Raw genomic sequence first — 24,420 nt, forward strand, 5'->3', positions numbered from 1 at the left:
AAATGGGACAAGGCTTAAGAGTGCTGAATATACAAAATACAGAAAAGATCCTAATATGCTGTTTCACTGCCAAGGAACAGGAATGACCCAACTCCAATAAAAGGGCACAGACAAGGGTTTCTTTAGGACGTACCTCACTTGTTTTGAGGGCTTCTTTGGACTCTTCCTCAGCCTGCTGTTTCTTTTTGGAATTCTCATCAACATTCCTGAGAGGTGAGTAAATCAAATATGAATTTCCAATCTTACCTAAGAATCTCAGAAGAAAGTTGAAAGAGAGTCTTTCCTTAATATGACTTCTCAATTCATTTGTGGAGGATGGCTACACTTTAACTTAGAACTTACTCTTTGTCATCAGAGAGCACAATCCAATCCAATTGTGGCATGAACTATTCCTTGTGCTAACACAAAACATGCTACAAGGACAATTCCTAATGTGCTGTATTATATCCACAGATATTTGAAAGCCTCACTGACTTTTGAGTAAGCAGGAAGGCCTTTCTGATTCAGAGCAAGGTGAACAGCATACAATATACCTGAGAACTGACTCCACTCTCTGAGTTCTGTAAATTTGCTTATCTTGAAGTTTATGATTAATTCACATAATCGCAATGCTGGACTGGAAAGAGAGCTCAAACACTAAAAGAGTCTGCTGCTCTTTAAGAGGATCTGGTTTGGGTCCCAGCACCCACATGGCAGTTCACAATCACTTTTAACTTCACTTCCAGAGGACCCAACACCATCTCCTAGCCTCCATAGGCTCCTGCACATAGGTGGTACACACATAAATGCATGTGTACACACATACACATGAAATAATAAAAAATAAGAAAACTTAAAAAAGAATTGTAATTTAATAGAACCATAAAACTGTAGACCATGCTTAACATTATATCATAGCAACTTTCAAGAGTCTCTTTGCTTTTGTAATTTTTAAACAATTAGCAATGACAATACAGTGCCTAAAAAAAGTTACAAGAATGTCACTTTATGTGAAAGGGAAAAATGATGGGATGATGTTAAAAGATAGATGCTGAAAAGACTGATCAACATATGCAACCACTGTTAGTGAGTGGCTACCATAGGCACCGACAGGGTACTTCCCCAAGTACTTCCAGGGACCCACAAACTCGACTCTGATACTCAGGGGAAACTTCATACTTATGTCTGTATACTTCCTGGGATAGACTCTAAAGCTTCTATCATATTTTCACAAAATTAATTAAAACATTATTTTAAAATGCTATATTCTGAACACAAAGAAAGAAGAAAAAAATGAACTCTAAACACTTAGTAACATCTATATTCAAGGTGAGACTTTCTTTCTTTCTTTTTTTCTTTCTTTCTTTCTTTTTTCTTTTTTTTTTGAGACAGGGTACTTCTACACAGCTTTGTAGATCAGGCTGGCCGCAAACTCACAGAGATCCACCTGCCTCTGCCTCCTGAGATTAAAGGTGTGCACCACCACAGCCCAGCTCAAGATGAGACCTTCTATGACCACTTTCTTTTTTTATTTCCCCCTGGCAGATTGTTGCTTTCTTTATTCTGTTTTTCTGTTAGTCTTTTTTTTTTTTTTAGTCTCACTACAATTATTTTCTATCACAAAGTAGTACAAATAATTCCCATGAGTGTATCAGTTTCTGCTTTTCAATAAGAATGTCAAGGTCAGTAAAATGGCCCATCAGGTAAAGCTGCTTCCAGCCAAGACAGGTGGCCTGAGTTCTAACCCTGGGACCCACAGAGGATAATGCTCCCCCTAGAAGCCACAGGTTGCCAAATTAAAACCTAGTGCCAGGTATGAGATGCCTCCCCTCAAGTTGTTGGTTGGGAGGGGGGTCTCAGGGACTCCCAATACAATATAGGCTGTTGCCACCAATCATAGTGGCCACCATAACTTGATGGTAAGATCCTATTACTGAAAACACCACGCCTCGTGGTCAAGCTGGTATTATTTCAACAGCTTCTTCCCTGCTGGTTAGATTTCATAATGCCAGAAGGTATTAAACAGGCTACTGGGGATGGAGGGAATCATCAACAGTCCTACAGAGTTGTGGACCCTGTGAGCTACAATAGCAACAAGCATGGCAAGACATGTTCATAGGTGCAATAGTGGCATGAATGTTAGGGGTGTAGCTAATCACATTCTGCTGGATTTAAGACCTGATGTATAGAAGAAACACATGCCTAGTACTGTAAATCTGATTAAAAAATGCATGGTTGGAGAACTCATGGGAACTAGCTACCATTATTTTGCTCAATAGATATAATACCAAAGTGAACCATAAATTCTTATCTCTAAAAAATACAGGTGTAAAAAATACACACCTTTAATTCCAGCACTGGAGAGCTGAGGCAGAAAGAATTCTGTGAGTTTAAGGCCAGCCTGGTCTACACACATAGTTCCAGGGCTATTTCTACACCTAAAGATTTAATGCAACTCTCAGACCTCAACAGAAACATTTCTTTGCACCAAAGAGGGTAGTTAACACAAAAACTCACAACTCATCAAAGTGCAGAGATTAAATGAAAGGGACTTTTTTTTAAATGGGAGACACGGTCTCTTTCTAGAGCCTTGGCTGTCCTGAAAATATCTATGAAGACCTAGCTGGTTTTGAACACAGAGAGATTCCACTGCCTCTGCTTCCTAAGAGCTGGAATTAAAGGTGTACACCACCACATCTGGCTACTTTTAAGATAGCCTATGACCACTTTCAATGCCCTCGTCTAGAAGCACACCACTCATGTGACAATTAGAACATGGTACCTGGAATCTTTTCTTCTTCTTTTGCTTAAGGCTACTTTTTTCTCTAAAACTTTTCGTTCTTTAAGGACTTCTTTAATTCTTGGGGCTTTCAGTTCCAAATTCTTGGCTGATGACTCTTCTACTTCCACACTACTTTTGCCTAGAAATAAAAATAAGTAAATACACAGATAAATAAGTTTTATTTTTCGCCGGGTGTTGGTGGCACATGCCTTTAATCCCAGCACTCAGGAGGCAGAGGCAGGCAGATCTCTGTGAGTTCGAGGCCGGGCTGGACCGACAGCCTCCAAAACAATACAGAGAAACCCTGTCTCGAAAAACCAAAAAAATAAAAGTTTATTTTCTAAGATAGTTTTGTAATAGTGCTATATTTACTTTTCATTAAGGTTTTATAATTATTATAAAACACAAAATAGCTTTGAATGGGTTTCCATTTCTGCTAGGAAAAATGGACCTCAATTTTGTTGTATTTATTCTGCCAGGTAAAAATGTCAGGATAAGAGCTGTAAGTACAGCTCTAGCAAGTTTGCGGTCTTGAGTTCAATATCCAACATCAAAGAGTGGAACAGAAAAGGAAAGGGAAAAACCAAAGATGGCATAAGGCACAGGTTAGCTGTATGACTGTCACCAGAAACACTCAACTACTTCTATCTGAAATCCATTCAAATACTACTGATGGATAAATTGCTTCCACATTTAGGAACAGATCACTTTACTCTATAAGCATACACCACAATGAGACTAACTAGAAGATGATGGTGTGCATATAGTACTGTCAGATAGCAGCAACATTTGCTATACCTTGGCTCTTCACTTTGGAAGACTTTGTCTTCTCTGCTTTCTGCTTTCGTTTTTCTTCAAGTTTCTCTCTATTGATTCTTCTTCTTAAAAGTCTCTCTTCTTTTTCTTTAGCCTAAAACCATAAAATTGTCTGACAAATTATTGGGTAAAAGCAAAGGTATTCCGAGAGAACGTATGTGAGAAAAAAACTGAGAGTGCATCTCTGAGGTAGTCATCTGGCCCGGCCAATGAGGCCTTGGGTATTCAAGTATTCAAAGTTGCCCATGCTAATGAAGTTTTAATTTGCTCTTCTGATGTTCTTACACACCAATGGGATATGCACACACACATAAGGCTTGGTGGTTAAAAGCTCTTGCTCTTACAGAGGACCCAGGATCCCACACCCTCATGGTAGCTAACAACCATCATTAACTCTAGTGTCAGGGGATCCAACACTTTCTTCTAAACTCTGTAGCCACTAGGTACACATGTATACATGAAGGTAAAACATACACACAAATCTTACAAAAAAAGCAAAAAACACTATGCATATGTAGGTACAGGTATGACTGCTCTATTTTGGAAGCTATCAGATTATTGAAGGCACAGATAACAACTTAACTTTTAATTACTGTTTTAGAATGCTACTGATTTGAAAAAGGCATACTTTTGAGAAAAAGTGATTTAACAAACTAGTTACAACTAAAGAAGGGAAAAAGCTATAGAAATATGATTATGAAGTTTAAATGGGTATGCCTTCATAACTTTTCATAACTTATTCCTAAAGCAACAGTTAAAACACAAATTTAAGTGACAGGTTACAAACAATCTGACTTGGTGGCTACATTCCTGGGCCTGAACTGTGGTATTGGGACTTTCTGCTGGCAGAATCTCATCTAGGGAGAGTTCACAATCATTTTGTGATTCTCACCATCCCTTTCTGGCTCAGAGCTCAAAGCCAAAATTTCAAAAATCCCAAGCAGGTGCACAATTCCTATCCAATATCCTCTCTTAGAAATAAGCTTAGAAGGGAAACTAGTTAGCAATCACATGTTTTAGAGTTTTCTGCAACATCCCCCCTCATCTTGAAATAAAAATTTTTCATTATACTTTGTTTCTTAAATTGTAAGTCATTTAAAAAAAAATCAATGAATTTTGTTTAAAAACCTACCACTCATTGAATGGTACTTGATAACTTGATAAGCATTTTCAAAACCCCAGGAATCAGGGGACTGCATTTCCCTCAATACTATACTGGCTATATACTGTATCTTTATATGAAAGGAGTCACCTGGATGCAAACATTTTCATAATATGAAACAGACTGCTACATTTTTCCACTTTTGCTAGTAACAATGATACACCTTTGTGTCTCCTCTATGAAGTTCCATGGCAAGCATCCTAAGGGCAAGGCCATGTCTGCTCTGTGCACACTAGTTCCTTGCACAGACTACTACTCAAAATTTGTCAACCTGGTACAACAGGCTAAATCACAGCAGTTCTAACTTGGGCATCACGATCCCTTTGAGGGTCAAACAACCCTTTCACAGGGGTCTCTTATCAGATATGAAATAGTAATGAAATAATTTCATGGTTGGGAGTCACCACAACACGAGGAACTATACTAAAAGCATTAGGAAGGCTGAGAATCACCACTAAATCAGCAAGGGATCAACTGGACTTACAATGGACTGCCGCCGTTGTTCTACTGTGAGTTCATCATCAGAATCACTGTAGTACTTTGAGTAAAGATAAGGTTTGTGAACATAAGCATGCCGTCCACTTCTGGCTTTTCCATCACTAGAGTCACTGGTTTGAGTTTTTGTTTTATTCTGTTTGTTTTTCTCTTCATCTGGAAAGAAGTCAATATAAAGAGTGAGTGCTTCTATAAGCTCTTGACAGCATCAACATATCACATAAGCAGAAAACAAAACAAAAAAACCAATATACTCCAAGCATATTTAAAGGTCCAAAGGGGTGTCTGTACGAGAAAATTCAGAAATTGACATTTAAAAAACCTCACAGATAGAGTCAGACCAATAAGTACTGTGTTATTCAAAGAAAAAGGAAGTATAGATGAAAGTCACATAGAATAGATCTGAACAAAGAGCAAGTCACAAGTAGGGTATGCTCAGCAGTGAAGAGGCAGAGGCTCTACTCTGTCCCTGGAGGATCGTGGTTTTGTCTGCAGGCTCAACAGGAAAGCCAACTAAACACTTTATTGGACTGACTACTTTACCTGATTATGATCTGATGGGAAGCATCCACTCAGAGGTTAGTGAATCTACCAGTCTAAGCTGAAGTTTCCCCTTACTGTTTATGCCACTGTGCTCCTCCCAGTTATTTTAAACACTGTATTTTTGACACATGGTTAATTCTTGTTTGTCAGTGGAATGGATATGAGTGTCTTTCTCATTGTGGAGGAAATTCACTGGATGCTATACCTTTAAAGCACACTTGAGATTTTATTTGTTTATTTGTACGTTTTCTGAGGAAGGGTCTCCTGGCTGTCCTGGAGTTCAATCTCATAGATATCCACCTGCCTCTGCCTCCCAAGTGCTGGGATTAAAGCTGTTCACTATCACACTCAGTTCCCACTTGAGATCTTAATGCCTACTTGTGAATTCAGGGAAAAGGAGGGAATCAATTACAGTTCCTACACCTTAAACTAAACCTCTACATTAGGAAGGTGATCTTTCCATTTGACACAATAAAAAAAAAAGGGGAAAAAAAACTGGGCAGTGGTGGCGCACGCCTTTAATTCTAGCACTTGGGAGGCAGAGGCAGGCAGATCTCTGTGAGTTCCAGGCCAGCCTCATCTACAAAGGTACACAGATGAATCCTGTCTTGAAATATCAAAGGAAAAAAAAAGTAGGAAAAAAAAAGAATGTTTTCATTTCCTATTACTAACTACTCTTAGTGAGCTTCTTCTATTTAGAACCTGTAAATATAAAATCTAGTCCCAACCAAGAGAACATTCCAGCAGGCCCCAAAGCATCAGCAGAGTAGAGAAAGCATAGGATTTACATGACATGGACTAGCCTTCCCACACAGGCAGTACAGTGACAACCAACACCATAGCTAGGGTGTACTGCTGGATCCTGCTTGGTTTCTCTGGATATCTACATAAAAAATTAAATACACAAACACTAAGAAAATTATCTGTGGAGTCAGAAGGTTCTGCTTTTTCCCCCAAATTTCTCCCTAGGCATCTGTTGGGATAATCTTTTCATACACTGTGTGAAGATGTGTCTCTGTCCTTTCTCACTGCCTAAGGCACCTTCTGATTGGTTTAATAAACCAATAGCTAGGCAGGAGAGGATAGACAAGACTTCCAGGGAAAGATAGAAACTCTGGGAAATAGGGAGATCTGCCAGCCAGATGAGGAGGAAGCTGGATGTATGGTATTGAGGAGAGATAATGTGTCATGTGGCAGACCTTAGGTTAATATAAAGTAGTTAATTTCTTCTCTGTGGCTTTGGAGGCTGTCCTGGAACTCACTTTGTAGACCAGGCTGGCCTCGAACTCACAGAGATCTGCCTGCCTCTGCCTCCCGAGTGCTGGGATTAAAGGCGTGCGCCACCAACGCCCGGCCCATAATTAATTTCAGTTTTAAAAGTTAGCTGGGAACAAGCTAAAACTAAGGCCAAGCTTTCATAATTCATAAAAAGTCTCTCTGTCGCTATTCAGGAGCTGGCTACAGGTGTCCTATCCAAAGCTACAAGGAAATGTAAAGAATGCTGCCTACTAGCAAGAGTAGGTAAAACTTCAGGGCAAAAAGCAGCATGGCATACTGGCTACAAGTAGACTCAGGTTTGAATTCTGACCTGGTGCTCAGTGGCTTTCTGACTTTGGATTAGACATACTTTAAGACTTTGTTCCCTTTCTTGCGCCTCCTTCCTAGTGCTGCAGGGTTAAGACACAAGAAGGTATTAACACAGTCTCTGGAACCCAGAGAGCACTTAGTTAGCTGACAGGCAACTGTATATTAAAGACTTAGCTTTGCCTGACATTTGCCCAAGGCTTCTTGAGACATCATCTCTATGCCCTCATGATGCTGTACATGGCTGGTATGTTTCTGCTTGCCTGGTTTAACCTGAGGTAAAATCAAAGTCTACTATGGTTAGGATGGGGAAAGGGGGTTGGGTCCTGCAGCAAGATCTCCTGAGGGTCTAGAGACACAAGGGCAAGTAATTATTATGACTATATCCTGGAGCCCAAGTAAGAATTTCAGATCAAAGTTCTGGTGAACTTCAGTGTTTGATCATAGTCTATTCCTATTATAGAAATGCATATCAAGGAAGTAAAGTTGCCCACAATTCCAGAGAGGGTATACAGAAGGTTCCTGGACCTATGCACTCTATCCTTCTCTGATTTGACTGCATCCCTTAGCTGGATCAACCATAACCATGCATACACCATCAGTATTTGTTATCTAAGACAGGGTCTTATACTAATAGGATATCCTATAATTCCCTATATAGTCCCAGCTAGATTTTGAACTTACAATTATTCTCCAGCCTTAGCCTCCCAAGCACTGGTATTCTAAGCCAAGCCAACATGGATGACTACTATACCAGCATTTGGTGTGCTCTGTGAGCCCTTCTAGGAAAGCAGTGTTTCCAAGGGTGCTCTTAAGGATTCCTGAATTTCTAACTGGTAGTCTTCTAACTTATACTTCTCCTGTCAAGTGTCATTTACACATAAACAAAAGCAGCTCTATGTGCACTATCTCAGTCTTGCAATTGTCTCAGATGATAGCCTTGGCCATGGAGAAAACTAAAGTTTGTAGTAATATGTACTACAATATGTACTAGACAGAAACCCTACAGCTCAGCCAGAAGCCAAACTTGCAATTACAAGGTAGCAGACCCTTGCTATGCCACACTCTGTCAATTAGCCACTATAACAGAACACAAGTAATCACTAACAGAAACATTGCAGAGACATTGAGAATAGCATGTTACCATCTGAAGTAATCTCTCCTTCTTCCATGCTATCAGACATGACAACTTCCTCCTCTGTGTCTTCTTCAAAAGATGAAAGGTCACTGGTGTGGACAGAGCTAACTGTGATGTCAGTGAGACCATCCACATCAGAATCCATCAAAGAGCAATCTTAAAGAAGAAAAAAAATAGACAACTGGTCATAAGAACATCTTTAAAAACTAAGCCCTAAATATTTAAAATTTCCTGCTTTAAATAGATGTCTAAGAAATTAACTGTCAGAAAGGCAGCTATCTTAGTAAAATACAAAGGTTAAAATAGTAACTTGCAAAAATAACTATTAATTTGTAAAGATATGCCCAGATGTAAATTTTAAGTAACTGATTATTACCACCTAGTATTTTGAGGATTAGCATATATAACGTACTAGGAACCGTGTGAATAAATGATAACGCCCACTACAAAGTTTATAGCTTTTCTCTTAATTTTCTTTGTGAATAGACACACCCATATAGTAAAGAAATGATAAATGATTTATTGCCTCTCTTCCCCCCAGCCCAAATGGGGCCTATTTATTTAGCCCAGGCTGACTGGATTCTGCAATTGGCATGCTCAGTGCTGGGATTATTTCTTGTGCCACCATGACCAGCTTACTACTTTTATTGTTTTGCCAGTTTTCAAGTTTGACTTGGAAGCATTGAAACAAATCATTAAAATCTGAAGCCAAATGTGACATTGTCCCTCTTCCTAAGGAACATTCTGAAAGCAACACAGATTCGTGCACATACCTTCTTTCGGCCCCTCAGCAGCCCTGGCTCTGCTGTTGACCTTTTCAGAAGGAAGCTTTGTGCTCTCCACTTCCTTGTCCTTTGCTTGTTTCTCATCTTTCACTCTCTGTGTATCTTCACTCCTTTTGCCGTGATCAAGCTTTTTTTCAGTCTTTTCCTTCTTTTCTTTCTTCCTTTCTCCTTTCTCACTACTGTCTGGTTTCTTTTCTCCTTTGTCCACTGATTTATTTTTTTGGTCACTGCTTTCCTGCAGAGCATCCTTACTCAGGAAAAGTAAGCTATTCTCTTTGGTGTGATTTCTAGTTTCTTCCACTGGACAAGGGAGATCGCCAGGTTCTTCTGACTTGGGAGCGGTTTCTATCCCCTCGGCTCCAGAATCAGGGGTAGCCTTTTCTCTATCAGCCCCATCCTCGGAGCCTCTCTCCTTGTCAGTGCTGACGTCAGTGCTGGGCTGAGAGGAGAGTTTTCTGGGTACTCTCTCACTGGCCTTGGCATTTGACATTTCTGTTGAAGCTCGGGCAGCATTAGCTTCTTGGTTAAGAGAAGTTATGGTTTCCAAGATTGACATGGCATCACTGGCTACATTAGCACTGGGCCCAGGAGCAGGAACACCTTCAAGGAGAAGATAAGACTTGAAATAAATTTATGCAGAAAGCACACCCTTCTACTTCATCCATACAATACATACTGTTAGAAGCTAAGCAGAAATGCATGTTCCTCCTGTAGGTTTTCAGGTACAGCACTGGTGTACATACCCAGAAATTTCTATTCCCTGAGTACAGCTCTTAAAAGAAGGGCACCAACACATCTGCGAACATTCCAGGAGGTCTTCACTAACTATCTCAGTTACTTCTTCTTTTATAGTGACCGTGCACATATGAACTCATTATTATTAAAATGCTGTTTAAAATTAATTTCAAAAAAGAAATGTCGTACCAGTTGAGGAATTTCAGCAACACTGAAAATACATATAATTCCACCTCAGTAGCCAAATGGATCAAAGTGTTAAAAAACCAAATATCCCTACTTAGGTAATCTGATCAAGAAGAGCACAGGAACGGACAAGAGTAAAACCAAAGCACCTTGGGTAATGACGGAAGAGTCCGGCTTCTCATCATCAGGAGCTGTGCTGCCAGTTGCTTCCTCTTTGTGATTCAATGTGGCCAGAAACTCATGCACAGCCTTTTCCACCTGAGGCCTGAATGTGTGGTTGATCTTTGGATCCACAACCTGAGAAATAATTCGGTCGATACCAGACTCCAGCATTCCAGATCTGAAACACCGGTGATTCACAGAAAGGTAAAGAAACAATTTTACATTATTTGCATAAATTATTTTAAATAAAACAGTATTTATTATAGAATATGTTCAACTTTCAATAGTCTATTTGGGAAATTTAATACAGTAGTGGTTTTCGGTATGCTATACTACAAAGACATTTGTAAACTATCTACCAACGCATTACTGGTGGGAAAACTAAAACACACAAAAGGCCTTTGAAGTAGCTTCAGCACTACAGAAAACAAGGGAGGAGCTTCTCTCAGCCTCCATCCCTGGAACACAAGAGCACCTCATGACTGACGAATTCCAGGCCTAAAGTAAATCTCTCGACTTTGAAACTTTTTCCTTTTAAAAATAGAAAATATAAACTTTTTATAAGTCTTAGAGTTTCCAGTTAAAGTGAAGAATATACACAAAGTATAATTTCATCAAATTAAGTAACAAGGAAAACAAAAAAATGTCTGGCTTTCTTTTTATTACCTCCCTGCTATAAAACAGGATGATTTAGTCATTCGAGAGGTAGGTTCTGAATGCCTTCTACATAAAAGGGCACCATGCTGGCCACCAGGCAGCTACAAACTAGACCTGCACCCTATGCTGGTTAAAGATTCAGAAACAACTAAAATATAAGAAGCTAGGCATGAACTCACACCATGCACTCTGGGGAAAGAGACAAGTAAGGGATTACTGGCTACGTCCAAGATAAATTGGGAACACTCACTCCACTAAGAGAAAACATTTGAGCTGAGTCTTGATGTGTATAGAAGAGGGACGAAAGAGGCTCCAGGTTAAAGAAACATCATAGAAGGCAGGCAGTGGAGTGACAAACAGGTAGGTAGCACTTCTGTAAAATGACATCTGAGCAAAAAGATTGAAGCACACATTTCCTCCTAGAATGCACCAGGAGGAATCAAAGTGCCGAGGACAATGCTGGGAGACTGTGGCACTAGTTACATCCTGCTTCTTGGCCTCCATCTTTCTGGACAGAATGGGTGAGTCCTTAAACTGTCAAATGCTATTTCTGAGCACACCTGTCTGAAGTGAGGGTGGACTGGATTTTCAATTCCCGAGGCACTTTGCAACCATGTGGTACCATAATTCTATTTATGTGGGACATAAAGAAAAATGAGCTGACACGCAACAAAGTAGGTTACCTGCTTTTTAAAGTTCTAAGGTTAAAAAACAGAACACAAATTCTGAAAACAGTGTTGTATCTTAAAGGAGTCTTTTTTGTCCCCCTTAAAGGTGACTTGTAAATGTAGCAGAAAGAAACATTAAAAAGTTTTACTGTAAGGTATAAGTACAAGGGCATAAAATTAAAGAATAAAATTCACTGGACCCAAAAATACTGCTTCAGTTGCCTACTCCGTTTGGCTGTGTTTTGCCTTCTTGTCCTGTAAACAAAATACTTCTAAATTCAGTCTTCCTTCTCATGGAGATCAGCTCTGATCTAATATAAAAATGCGATCCAGAACTACTGATTCACAGCTCTTTGTAGGCTCACTGCCTTGGGGTATTCCCTACCTGCCTCCTCAGATAGGAAAGTCTCAGCCCTAGGTCCATAGGTAAAGACAAATGCTGACAGACACATTCCTGGTTAAAGTTACTTTCCTTCAGGCTTGGGAGTGCATGTCTGTAACATCAGCTACTTAGGAGGACGAGACAGGATAATAAGTCTACTGCCTGCCTGAGTAACAGGGAAATTCAGGGTAAGAGTTCAAGAGCAGCACGGGCAAATTTGGGAGACCTTTTCTCAAAATAAAAAACAAAACAAAAAAGGGCTGAAACCAAGCATGGTGGTAGATGCCTCTAATTTCAGCACTCCAGTTCAAGGCCAGCATCAGCTACATATAGACCCATGATTATATACTGAGACCCTTTAAAAAAAATAACTCAGTTACAGAGTGCTTAATTTGCATATATGAAGACCTGGATTCAACCCCTAGCACTAAAAAATAAAAAAAAAAAATAAGTAAATACAGAAACCAAGTCACTTTCTTCTCTTTTAAAATTCTGTCAAGATCATTATGGAAAGCTATTCAGCATTTTTAGATTTTGCACTGTAAATGAACAAATAATCAGTATAAAATTTTCTTTCTTCTTCCTAAATCAAAAGATAAACTATTAAGTTGATCCATCTTAAGTTGTTGATAGGTCATTTGTTCTACAGAAATGGCAACTGCAATGGCTTGACCTTAGTCAATCAGCTGAGATTTTCTTCAGTAAGTTTATGAAAACATGCTTAAGGTTACAATTATTTATAGGGCTAGTCCATCCATACAGTACACATTTGCAACAACTAAAGAATCCTTTTCTAAGCTGGGTGGTGGTGGTACATGCCTTCAATCCCAATACTCAGAAGGCAGAAGTAGACAGATCTCTGTGAGTTCGAGTTCAGCCAGGTCTATAGAGTGAGTTTGAGGATAGTCATTTACATAGTGAGACCCTGTCACAAAACAAAAACAAACACAAACAAAACAAAACAAATCCTTCCCTAAGGAAAAAGAAAACCTTAATATGCTACTATCACTAGCATAAACCTTTGCAAATGAAGCAAGCAAGATGTTTCAGGAGTAAACACACTCATGGTACAAACCCAATGACCTGAGTTCAATACCTGAATTCCACAGTGGAAGGAGGTAACTTACTACCAAAAGATTTTCTTTGACTGCCATACCCAGAGGATAACGAGGGGAAAGTCTTAGGAAGAGTAGCAGCTAAGTTATACAGAATATAGCCATTCTCCTTCCCGATCTCCAGTCTAGAGGAAGGCAACTCGCTACTTATAGAAGGCAACATCAGAGTTCACTACTGCCATAATCACTGGCTTCCTTACCTTTTACCAGGCATGAAACTGTGGTAAAGACGTCTTCTATTGGTATTAGGATTGTAAGTGGTTGATTTTCACATTTCCCTTTCCTAAAATAAATGACAATTTCCTCATCTTACAGATTTTGTGCACTAAAGTATAAATGAAACTCCAGAAGATTGGTTGGTCTTCTTAAGATTCTCAACATGGGATAGTAAAAATAGTGCAAGATTTCTAAGGATCCTGTGAACTAGTTCAATACAAAGGATGCCAGCGCCATCTAAACAGATGATAATGAAGGAATGCAATCATTTGTGAGAAGGGCAGCAACTAGGAAGTGTTGAAAGAGTCCTGTATCAGCAGCAGCATTGCATATCAATGTGAGTCAGGCACCCTCCACCCTCCCACCCCCCAGTTCTCATTCCTGTGTTACTTTGCTTACTGTTTTACTGAAGGCCTTTGGGGACATAAGGGGCTTTCTTGGCCTGTCACTCAATAGTCTCCTTCTAACATCTTTTCAGGAAACAGCTTTGACTTTTTACCAACAGGTACTATTAAGCAGCTTTCTGATGGCATCTTTTGATTCACCTGGACTCTTTTACAGGTTTTCAAACAGCTTTTAAAACATAGACAACAAAGCTATTGCTATTTCCTTTTCTTATGCACAGGGAGACATGTCTAAGCTCCCAGGCTCCAGGTTTATAGTATTACCTGGGGCTAAATGGACTTTTTAGTGAATTTTGATTTCTGAGGCTTCCTGGGGTTTGGAACTATCACACTGCATAGGCTTGACTTAGATTGCTCACCTGTTTAAAGCCATATTTTATAAATGTTCTTGAGTATAAATATTTGTCAGAGCAGGAAGAATAGGTACTCTAAACAACTGGGATAGAAAGTCTTTTTGTCTTAGCAAATATTTCTATTCAAAAACAAGTAAAAGACTGTAAATCAAGTTTGTCCTTTTTTTAAAAGTAAATATTCCAGACTTTTAAAAATATTGTAGCTTTTATTCTGTTTCTTATGCTGATGAAAAAATGACCAGACAGATCAAACATATATTCTTTTGGTTACATAGTATATATTTAGAAGACAAAACATCTACAAACAAGGGATTTTTTTTTTTAATTTCAGGGTTCTGTCATGTTCTGTTTGCTAAACAAGAAAACTGTCATGAATGCAACTGTCTAGGACATTATAGCATTTGCATCTATTAATAGTTACATAGAGATTTTTCTTGGCCAGATTTTCTTTAAGTCATGCTATTTCTTTTCTTGAATTCTTAAAAAGCACTACAAGAGAAGAAAAGAGTTAAACTTTACAGGGGAAATATGAAATGAGAGGCCATCCTCCCAACTATACTGAACCAAGTCCCACCAACTCCAGTGTCAGGAGGATGGACTTGCGCTGGCCTTCAGACAGAGTAGGCAGCAGGGTTTCACACTGGGCCTGTGCTCTCCAGGCAGACTTACTTCAGAACTTGCTGTCGGATATTGTTTCTCAGTTGGTTCTTATTAAGGTGAGGGCTCCATGTATGAGTTGCCAAGTGATTTGCAACAAAGTTGTCAACTCTCTGTCTCAGATTCTGATAGGCAGGCTAGAAAGAAAGCAAAACAAAAAAGCATAAATGCTATAAGCCTTTAATTCATACAATATCGCTAATAGATTCAATAATTTTAGTGTATTTAATAGGCCTCAGGTTTCTAAAAGTGTTGATGGAAATTTTCTCAGTCATAACTTTCAAATACTGCCTATTTTGTCCAAGACAAGCTGTTTGGAAATAGAGTAAGATAAAAAAGATCTTTTTTTTTTTCAGTCGAAAGACTAGAAACAAGACACAAATGTTAATGTGGGAGGATTGGAAACACAGAAAAGCAGCAAAGCCCAGAAAAGAAGTCTTGATTGAGAATGTGGCATTTGACCTGGAAAATTGGTTTCAAAGTTGCATGATGTAACTAGAGAGGAGACTGGCCTTCTTTGTGGACACAGCCAACAACAGAAGACAATAATAATGGGACTAGAAAAATATAATGTCAAAATTATTAGGGGAATCCACAGATTGGTAGTTTAATTTAGCTGGTGAAGAGAGCACAAGGGGCAATAGAAATGAAGTTGAAAACAGGGACTGAGACCTGGTGCCTGCACAAGGAGGTTTGAGAATGGGAATTGAGTAAACACATGAGCACACTGATCTAGATAGCTGAGCATAAACAGACACAGCTCTCACCTGGCAAAGTGTTCAATAACTAAAATAATGAAAGTCTGTGATGGTAAGAAAGGAGGTAAGTTATAGACTCAAGAGAAACTACTCAGGAGCGGATCCTGAACTATAATCCAAACCTGATATAAAAATAGTTCTCCAGCAGGAGTGATTTTAAACTCTCTTCCCCAAAGGGGGCATTTGTCTAAATCATTTTAGATCATAACTGAGGAGGGCAGGGCAAGGATGCTGCTGAACATTTCACAGACAGACCCCAAAAGAACTAATCTGCTCAAAAGGTGCACAGTGTGTATGGCTCAGAACGCCTACCTCTACCTCACCCTGCTCTCCCTCCTGCCCCCCGAAAAAAGGGAAAAGGAGGAGGATGAAAAGGAGATCAAGCTATCCCTGTTTAAGAAATGTCTGTGAGGGCAATGGTGGTGATGCACATCTTTAATTCCAGAAGGCAGAAGCATGTGGATCTCTGAGTTCGAGGCCAGCTTGATCTACAGGGCAAGTTCCAGGACAGCCAGGTCTACAAAGAAAAACTCTTGAAAAACCAAGAAGGAAGGAAGGGAGGGAGGGAGGGAGGGAGGGAGGGAGGGAGGGAGGAAGGAAGGAAGGGAGGGAGGAAGGAAGGAAAGGGCTCTCACTTAGTACCTTAGTCCTTTCACCTACTCATTCAGGGTTATCTTTCCTGTATGTCTTTTTTTCCCCCTTCTTCAATATAGGTGAGTGACCTAGAATGACTTTAAGAAACATAGCAGAGTATCACCCTATGCCATTCTTTCTTTTTCCTTTAAAAGCTTATATCCCAGCAACCAACTTTTTTTATACCCATTCCTTCTAATTGTCCATTTGACAAGCTCTATACTTCAGAGTTCATCCAAACACAGGTCATTCTGTCGTTCAAAGTAGGCTTATTATACAGCCATTCTTTCCCAGTTCCTGCCATCTTCTAACATAACACCATTCTTGCAGGGCACTGTATTTTGTAAAAGCCAGAAAATTCTTATCTCCCTTGCAGCACAGCCCTGCTCTTGTCCACACTGCAGCCCCAGCATCAGAGGGAGTTCTGAACTCATTTCCTACTACCTTTTCCACCCCATGCTCCAACGCTTCTCATTTCCTGACATTCCTGCCTACCCTAGCCTAAGTCACATCCATCTTCCAAGAGAGTATACTAAACTTTCTAAAGTTAGAGGCATCAAAACCTTTGTACAAAGTAGATTATGCATTACCACCTCATATATAATATGTCAGGTCATGACTGTTGCTAATTATGGAACCAGAACCCAGTGCAATAGAGCACAAGCCATGGAGAGCATATTAACCATAGTTTATTATAGCAACAGTAAAAGGGGGAGACAGACATGACAGAGAGAGATGATGAGAGAGAAGAGAGGGTGGAAGACGAGAGAGGATGAGAGTAGGGGAAGATGAGGAAGAGAAGAGAGAGAAGAGAGGATGAGATGAGAAAGAGCGCAAGAAGAGAGAGTAAAAGTGAGTAAGTGGACAGGCATCTGTCCTTTTAAAGGGGTCCTTTGCCTTCGTGCAGACTGGTTCTCATGGAACTCTGGGCTGGCCAGAGTGCTGCCTGAACCTTTCAATGACCTTTTGTTCAAACTCACTAATAACTTCTCAGTACTAGAAATCCCCCAAACAATTATGTTGAGACCCAAAATTTACTAGATGGGGGGGAGGGGCACTTTCCTCTCTCAGGAGATCTTCTGGTCTTCTGCGCTCCCTCTGCTCTAGGGCTGGAAGGCTTCCATTTTTCCAATTCTTTCAAGGACAGCTCAAATATTATCTTAACTGAAACCATACCCAAAACAAAATAGAAAGCTTCCTTATGCTTCTCTTGCTTTATTCTTTTATATAGGGCTGATTACACACTGTTTACTGATTTTTCTTTATTCCTCTGCTGGGATAACTGTGAAACAGAATTCTGGCTTACCAGATATGCTTGGTACATAAGGTTTGGTCGGCACATACGTATTTATTCCCTGAACTAATTGATCAGGAGCCATTCACAACTAAGAAAGCATTTTCTTGCTCCATCAACTCCTTGTCTAGGACAGAACGATGAACCTCTTGAACTTCCCTCCTACTCTCCAGATGGTAATCAATAGGAAGGGGGCAGAATGGCTTTCAAGTCATACACCTTGATTCAACATTTGATGACTGGTTATCTAGAAGGAAAAATTATAGTGGTACAACTGGATTTTGAAGCTGTCCAAGGCTCCAGCTCCTTCAAGAATGACAACTGATCTGATCTGCCACAGAATAATCTTGGTTAATTAAGGACCACTGATGACTGCAGGACTATCGGGAGGACTGTATTATATGGCTCCAGGAATAGCAGTAGACATTGCTACATCTCATGCTGGTGTAGACACTCTGGGGTGGACAGTCTGTTCTTGGGCAGCACCTGAAAGCCATCAAATGTCTTGACTCTTACACATGTATGACTGACAGACAATCCCCTGACTGTTAACAGCCTATATACTACAGGTAAGACTTTAAGGCAGAAAGCAGGACCATCTTTTGGGTTCAATTGTGAAGAATAACATACTCCATAGGAGTGGCAGACGACATTCAAAAGTTCCATTAAAGTAACAGTCCTTTGTATGAATAGGGACTATTATCTCTATTTTGGCCTACTCATTGTATTGTTATAAATGTTACATTCCTAAGTAGTATTCTTTTTCTTTTACATATTAGAAAAATACAAATGTGACTTAATTACAAATCTTTTAAACTAAAACCAACACAATTGCTATCTAAGGGAGAAGAAGAAAAGAGAGGGATAAAATGGAGGAGAAAGTCAGGTGGGAAGGAAAGAGAGCCTGAGTGATTACAAGAGTGTTTCGGTAATTATGCCCTCCTGTGTCCACTCTCTGGGAAGAGGGTCATTTTGTTTGGTTCTGCTCTTACCTAGCTTCCAGCCTCTCTTATCTAGGGAAGAATGTTCTGTGGGCCCTCAGCTCAAGGTTGAACCACATGAAATTGCCTAGAGTTAACCACTGTGAAATACTGAAAACAACACTTCAATGTACCGATTTAAAGTTTTCCTTAGACTGTCATACCAACTTCTCTTCCTCTCCACAAGAAACATTTTAATAATCTATTTTTGACAGTTTTGGCAGGGATACCACAGACACACAGCAGTAACAATTAATGGGGATGGGATATATAAAAGGCTGAACTGGACAAATGGCACCTTCTTCATCAGTATATTAAAACTTAATTTTTATACACAATATACACAATGACAACACGGGTAAATAGGTTTCTGAGAACATCAAAGTGCAATACCCATTTGCTGCTTACAAACAACTAGCTTTATATGGGGGGAATATTTACCTGACCATTACTAATATTTTCCCATAAAATATTTTTCAAAAGGCAATAGCAATAACTTTAAAATATGGCTGTGATAGGCCCTAAGTAAGGCAAGATTGTACTTCCTATATACACCTCAATAAACTAAAGTCCCTGTGAGTAAAAACTGCAGCATCTTATAAAGGCTAAAGGAATGATGTCCAGGACTAGAGTCCTTGTAGGAGAAGACAGCCTCACGTGCTTAGGTGGAATTTTTCTAGAGGAGATGCCAGAACTGTGTGCAGTAGACCTCAAAGCCTGAGGATTTGCAAGTGCTGTAAATACCGGCCTTTTAAAGAAATTAGGTTCTACCCTGTCTAGAAAAGCAAACCAAAAATAAAAAAAGAAGAAAGGAAAAAAAGAAATTGGGTTCCTCAGACCTGCCAGTCTGAAAAAAACCTTCCATCATCACAATTGCAATCAAACGGACCCACCCACTTTGAAGCAAAAACAAATATGCACACCAAAACCAAACGAAAGCAACAGAATCCCCAGACTAGGAACCAACACTTACGCCTTCACCTGCTTCCAGAAACATTCCCTTAGCTTTTCACCAACTTCACTGACTGCTCCTTCCTGCATCCTTGGTTCACTCTGCCAAGATGACAGTTGACCTGCTCTGGCCAAAGCAACTTTATGCGACAGTGCCGGGTTCCTCCGTTCCCCTTCTTTTTTGGAGAGGCACAATTTTCCGGCCCTTGCTTCAACATCCTCACTCCCTTAATGCACCCACGCCCCTTCTTTCCCCTGCCGAACGGCTCCATTCTCTCTACCTCCATCTCTGTCGGCCTCTTCTCAGCAAACTGACTTGACCTAACTACTAAATCAGGCAGTCATTGCTGGAGTCCCATCTCCCAACCCACTTTTTTGTCTGCCCAGGTTTGCCTCCCTACCTTCGCATGTTTACCTGCCTCTTCCCCCCCCCGGCCCCCGGCATCCAGCAAAACACATTGCAAATCACTCCCTTACCACTTTACGATTTCTGCAAACGGCAAATTTGTAGCGTTTGCAACCGAAGAAACTTTAGGAGGGCAAAAAACAACTCGGGTGCAAAGTTAACAGAGCGATAAATCACGAGAAATAAGAACGAACCGAGTCCCGTCTGCCCTGGTGCTTCCAAACCAGTTTCCCGAAGAACAATGAACTTGGGTCTTGCTCACCACAGCGGTGTAAGCGCAGAGACCCAAGCAGTGTGGCACATAGTAGGTAGTCAAGAAACACTACCCTACGAGAGGAACACAAGGGCAAGGGAATGAATGAACACTCCCAGCCTTGCAGAGGGCACGGCACACCGCTGCAGGTCAGGAAGAAGGAAGCGGCTGCAAACGGAGCCCCGTGAGCGACACCGTCTCGAGGGTCCGGTCCGGGGAAGCCGCCCCTCCGAGCACGCGGGACCCCGCTCTCCGCGCCGCCCGCCTTCCAAGCTCCGCACCTTGGTGTCCACGTCCGCCAGGCAGTCCCGCCGGAACTGGTCGAAGAGCCCCTGGCTCTTGAGGTGGTTGACGATCATGGCAACGAGCTGCGGGTCCCCGGCGCCGGCACCCGCGCCGCCCGGGCCGCTCGCTCCGGGGCCAGCCCCAGGGCCCGGCGGCGGCGGTGGAGGCTGAGGCTGCGGCGGCGGCGGCGGCGGCGCGGGCGGCGGAGGCTGCGGCTGCGGGTTGGTGGCCATGGCGGCCCGAGCCGTGGAGCGCGCGAGCCCAGGCGGGCAGGCGCTCCGGGGGAGGCGGCTACACAGGTCCCGCCGCCTGAGGGAAGCCAACGGGATGTTGTTACGGAACCAGCGGATCCAGAGCAACCCCGGAAGTGAAAAGGAACTGAGGGAAAGGAGGAAAAGGCGGTGACAACCGCAACTAAAGCTTCGCTACGGGGGCCGCCGCGGTCCAATTCCAGCCGCCTCGAGGCGCGAGCGCCCTCGCGAGGCTGAGCAGGGCTGGAACAAGCTGTGGTGGCGTCAGCCTCTGGGAGGCAGAGCGGCTGGGAGCTGGGTGAGAGCTCAAGTCCGCCCGCGTTCCACCTTCAGCGTCAGCTCGGAGAAAACAGGAGGGGGGACATTGCTCTGGTTTTACCGGTGTGACTGCCAGCCCCACCGCTGTTCTCTTTTCTCCGGGTGGACACCGTAGGCATTAACAGTGCGAACCGTTCGTGGGACTGCGGGAGAACTCTCCGGAGTCTGGGATTCTGTCCTTTTTCTTTTCCAGCGGGGTAACTTCAGGGTCTTTGCTTTTCTGTTCCACCCATCCCATTTTTCCTTTGGCATCCCTTGCTCTTCTGGTGGCCTCCTTCTCTTGCTCTATCCTACCCGCCTCCCATTACTGTCTCTTAAGACAGGGTTTGTTGCGAGGCTTTTTGCTGCTCGGTAAGGTGACAGTGAGTGAAATTCATATAGCATTGTGTCTCAGGCATGGCATGTGCTCACTCACGTTAAGGCATTTTTAAGTCCTTTGAAGACAAGATTAGGTCACTGTGTATTCTGGCGTTTTGTATCAATTTGATACAAATTACAACCATCTTAAGGATCCGTAAGATCTGGCTGTAGGCATACCTGTGTGTCATTTTCTTAATTAGGATTGATGTAGGAGGGCCCCAGTCAATTGTGGATGGGGAGACCCCTGGACTGGTGGTCTTGGGTTCTATAAGGAAGTAGGCTGATAGGGATCCAGCCAATAAGCAGCACTCCTCCATGGCCTTTGTGTCAGCTCTTACCTTCAGGTTCCTGCCCTGTTTGAGCTCCTGCCCTGACTTCCTTTGATAATGAGCTTTAAAGTGGAAGTATAAGCCAAATAACCGCCCCTCACCAAGTTGATTTTGGACCTCATAGTTGTAGTAACCCTAACTAGGACACTCTACTAATCTCATTTTGCAATCAGGAAATCATGTAAATCGTACAAAGTTACACTGCCAGGAAATCACCTGTCCAGGGGCCGAGTTCGAAAAAAAAATTGGGCAGTAATGTCAGATGCCTTTAATCCCAGCACTCAGGAGGCAGAGGCAGGGGGATCTCTGAGTTCACGCCTATAAACCCAGCACTTGGGAGGCAGAGGCAGGTAGATCTCAGAGTTCAAGGCCACCAGAGCCAGGGCTATACAGAGAAACACTATCTCAAAAAAAAAAAAAAAAGCATAAAAAAGACCAGTCAAATTTAAAGTGTTGTAAAGTATAATTTCATTTTTTCTTCCTTCCGTCCTTCCTTCCTTCCTTTCTTCCTTTCTTTCTTGTTTGAGACTTGGTCTAGCCATGTAGGTTTCCCTAGCTTTGAACTCACTGTGTAGATCCACCTGGCTCTGCCTCCTGAGTGCTGGGATTAAAGGCATGTACCACCACACCTGATATATGTATGTATGTATGTATATGTATATATATATATCTTATTATATAGTAATCCATTTTCAAAATAAGCTTTGATGATATTATAACTTGTTTTTCCTTAGTGTACCAACAGTGTAATGCAATATGTTGTTAAGTGTATGTTGTCAAGTGTGTATATAATATGAAAAGACTTAGTGCTTATTTGGTGTGTATATATATATATATATATATATATAATTTATCCAAGTTTTCTGAAGTAGCTAAGTGAAAAGCATCCATAAAACTGAAAAACTTCACAAATTTAATTAGACACACTGATTAAACTTTAAAAATTAATAAAATATATTTATTGCTAAAAAGAATTTTTAGTGGCTAATAAATAATATTATTTATATGTAATATATAAAAGGTCCTAACCCTTTTCCAAAATGTTTGAAGGTATGAATTAATTGTAATTTAGAAAATAAAAAACTGATACCCTAAAATATGTGGTGGTTGGCTGGTTGACAAATCTAAGAAGCAGCATGTTTCTATGCAAGAGTTCAGGTTACACTAATCACACACACTAGATACAATGTAGCTTGAGCAATGTCTTAGCCTTGAAAACCTCCCTGGATACATTAAAAGAATCCAGGTCACTGATCTGTATTGTTGGTGTGTTTCAAAAGCACTTTGCTTTCTGTTTGAGGCCAGATTCTAGTGATGAATATTGCAATTACCTGGAGAAAAGGGAAGGGGCCCCTTAACAAGTTTTACGTTCAGAAAGCTGTTTAAAGTAGTGTTTCTTGCCATTGATTTCTTTTGCTTTATTTGCTCTGGATTGTTTCCTTAGATTGATAATATAATTTTGACAATAGTGCATGCAAAAAAAAAATGGCATGCCCCTCCCACATGTGAACACTGTGAACGGGCACTCTGTGAACAGCCTCTGTGGGAACACTGCAGGGACAAAGGCTCATTATTTGCCTTTCCAAGGTTAGCGCCCCGTTGCAGCCATTTTTCTATTTCTGTGGAAATATGAAGTATCCCATGAAGGTGGGCATGTCACCTGGGAAGAGCATTCTGCAATGTGAGAACAGGGCTTGGGCTCCTTATGAAGGACCTTAGAAGTTGTAAATGACTCTGTGTGAGATTCACATGAGGAGAAATAGGAAAGAATGTAAGGCGCAGACAGTGAGGTGCGATTCTGGAACTATTGCTAGGGACTGGAAACCCCATTCTTTTCCAGTCTGGAAATGCATGAGAGCAGGATGCTGTGGAAATGACAGCTGCATATATGGTACCCCAGGGGGCTGTAGAGTTTACTAAGGTGACTGGGTCAAATGTGGGTCTGAGACAGCAAGAATCAGTTACGGGCAACAGTGACTATGACCGGTTTACAAAACTCTCAGGAAATGAGTTGGGGTATGAAGCTCAGAGGAAAGAAATCAAGAAGGAAAGTGTGTGTGTGTGTGAAGACACGTGTATTAATCACATTAGTTGTTGATACTGTCAATGCAAACATAGTTCTTCCTCGAAAGGGAATAGTTTGAGTCAAATATGGTGACCCTGACCCAGTAACATAGATTGAAATCGTCCAGGATGACATGTTCACCTGTGGAAGTGGTCCCATGAACTTACAGTCAAAGAACAGAAGACAGTAATAAACAAATGCATTTACCAAATACATTGATGGGGACACCAGGAAGACAAGGGGAATTTCTTCTTCCCAGATACTGTCTGCTGACACACTTATCTTTAGGATTACCTTTAATGCATTGTAAAGCTTTTACTTGAAGTCAGATATAAAGGTGGCTGATTATCTTAGTCATTGTTCTTTTACTGTGAAGAGACAGTATGACAGCGCTTACAGAAGAAAGCATTTAACTGAAGGCTCGCTTATGGATTCAAAGGCTTAGTCCATTATCATCATGCTGGAAAGTAGACAAGCCTGGCTGTGGAACAGTAGCTGAGAACTCTACATCAAGATCATCTAGGCAGCAGGAAGAGGTGGTGGGGGAGGGGAGAAGAGAGGAGAGAGTGGACCTGGAGTGGACTTTTGAAATCTTAAGGCCCACCCCCAGTAACACACCTCCAACAAGACTGTGGGAACAAGAGACCTTGGCCAGAGGCCCACTTCCCCATCAGCCTGGGAGCAGGCAGCTGTAACCGGTAGAAAACATGTTTACCAA

At 41.3% G+C, this 24,420-nt stretch overlaps 1 protein-coding gene across 5 annotated transcripts in view; it reads right to left on the reverse strand.

The window, feature by feature from the left end:
* Window positions 1–20,741, reverse strand: part of Bod1l1 (biorientation of chromosomes in cell division 1 like 1) — a 62,351-nt gene extending 41,610 nt beyond the window's left edge. For all 5 annotated transcript variants that reach the window (XM_040747030.1, XM_013112492.3, XM_040747028.1 and 2 more), the window contains exons 1-9: window positions 20,376–20,741; window positions 14,832–14,956; window positions 10,355–10,545; window positions 9,273–9,884; window positions 8,506–8,655; window positions 5,224–5,390; window positions 3,560–3,671; window positions 2,762–2,900; window positions 134–206 (exon numbers count right to left, since the gene is read on the reverse strand). In XM_040747030.1, the coding sequence (XP_040602964.1) occupies window positions 134–206; window positions 2,762–2,900; window positions 3,560–3,671; window positions 5,224–5,390; window positions 8,506–8,655; window positions 9,273–9,884; window positions 10,355–10,545; window positions 14,832–14,956; window positions 20,376–20,612 (1,806 nt within the window). In that variant the 5' untranslated portion in view covers window positions 20,613–20,741. The remainder of the gene's footprint in view (window positions 1–133; window positions 207–2,761; window positions 2,901–3,559; window positions 3,672–5,223; window positions 5,391–8,505; window positions 8,656–9,272; window positions 9,885–10,354; window positions 10,546–14,831; window positions 14,957–20,375) is intronic.
* Between the last annotated feature and the right edge of the window lie 3,679 nt (window positions 20,742–24,420).

The sequence above is a fragment of the Mesocricetus auratus genome, unplaced genomic scaffold (genome assembly GCF_017639785.1).
Source record: "Mesocricetus auratus isolate SY011 unplaced genomic scaffold, BCM_Maur_2.0 Super-Scaffold_100006, whole genome shotgun sequence".
Lineage (NCBI taxonomy): Eukaryota > Metazoa > Chordata > Mammalia > Rodentia > Cricetidae > Mesocricetus > Mesocricetus auratus.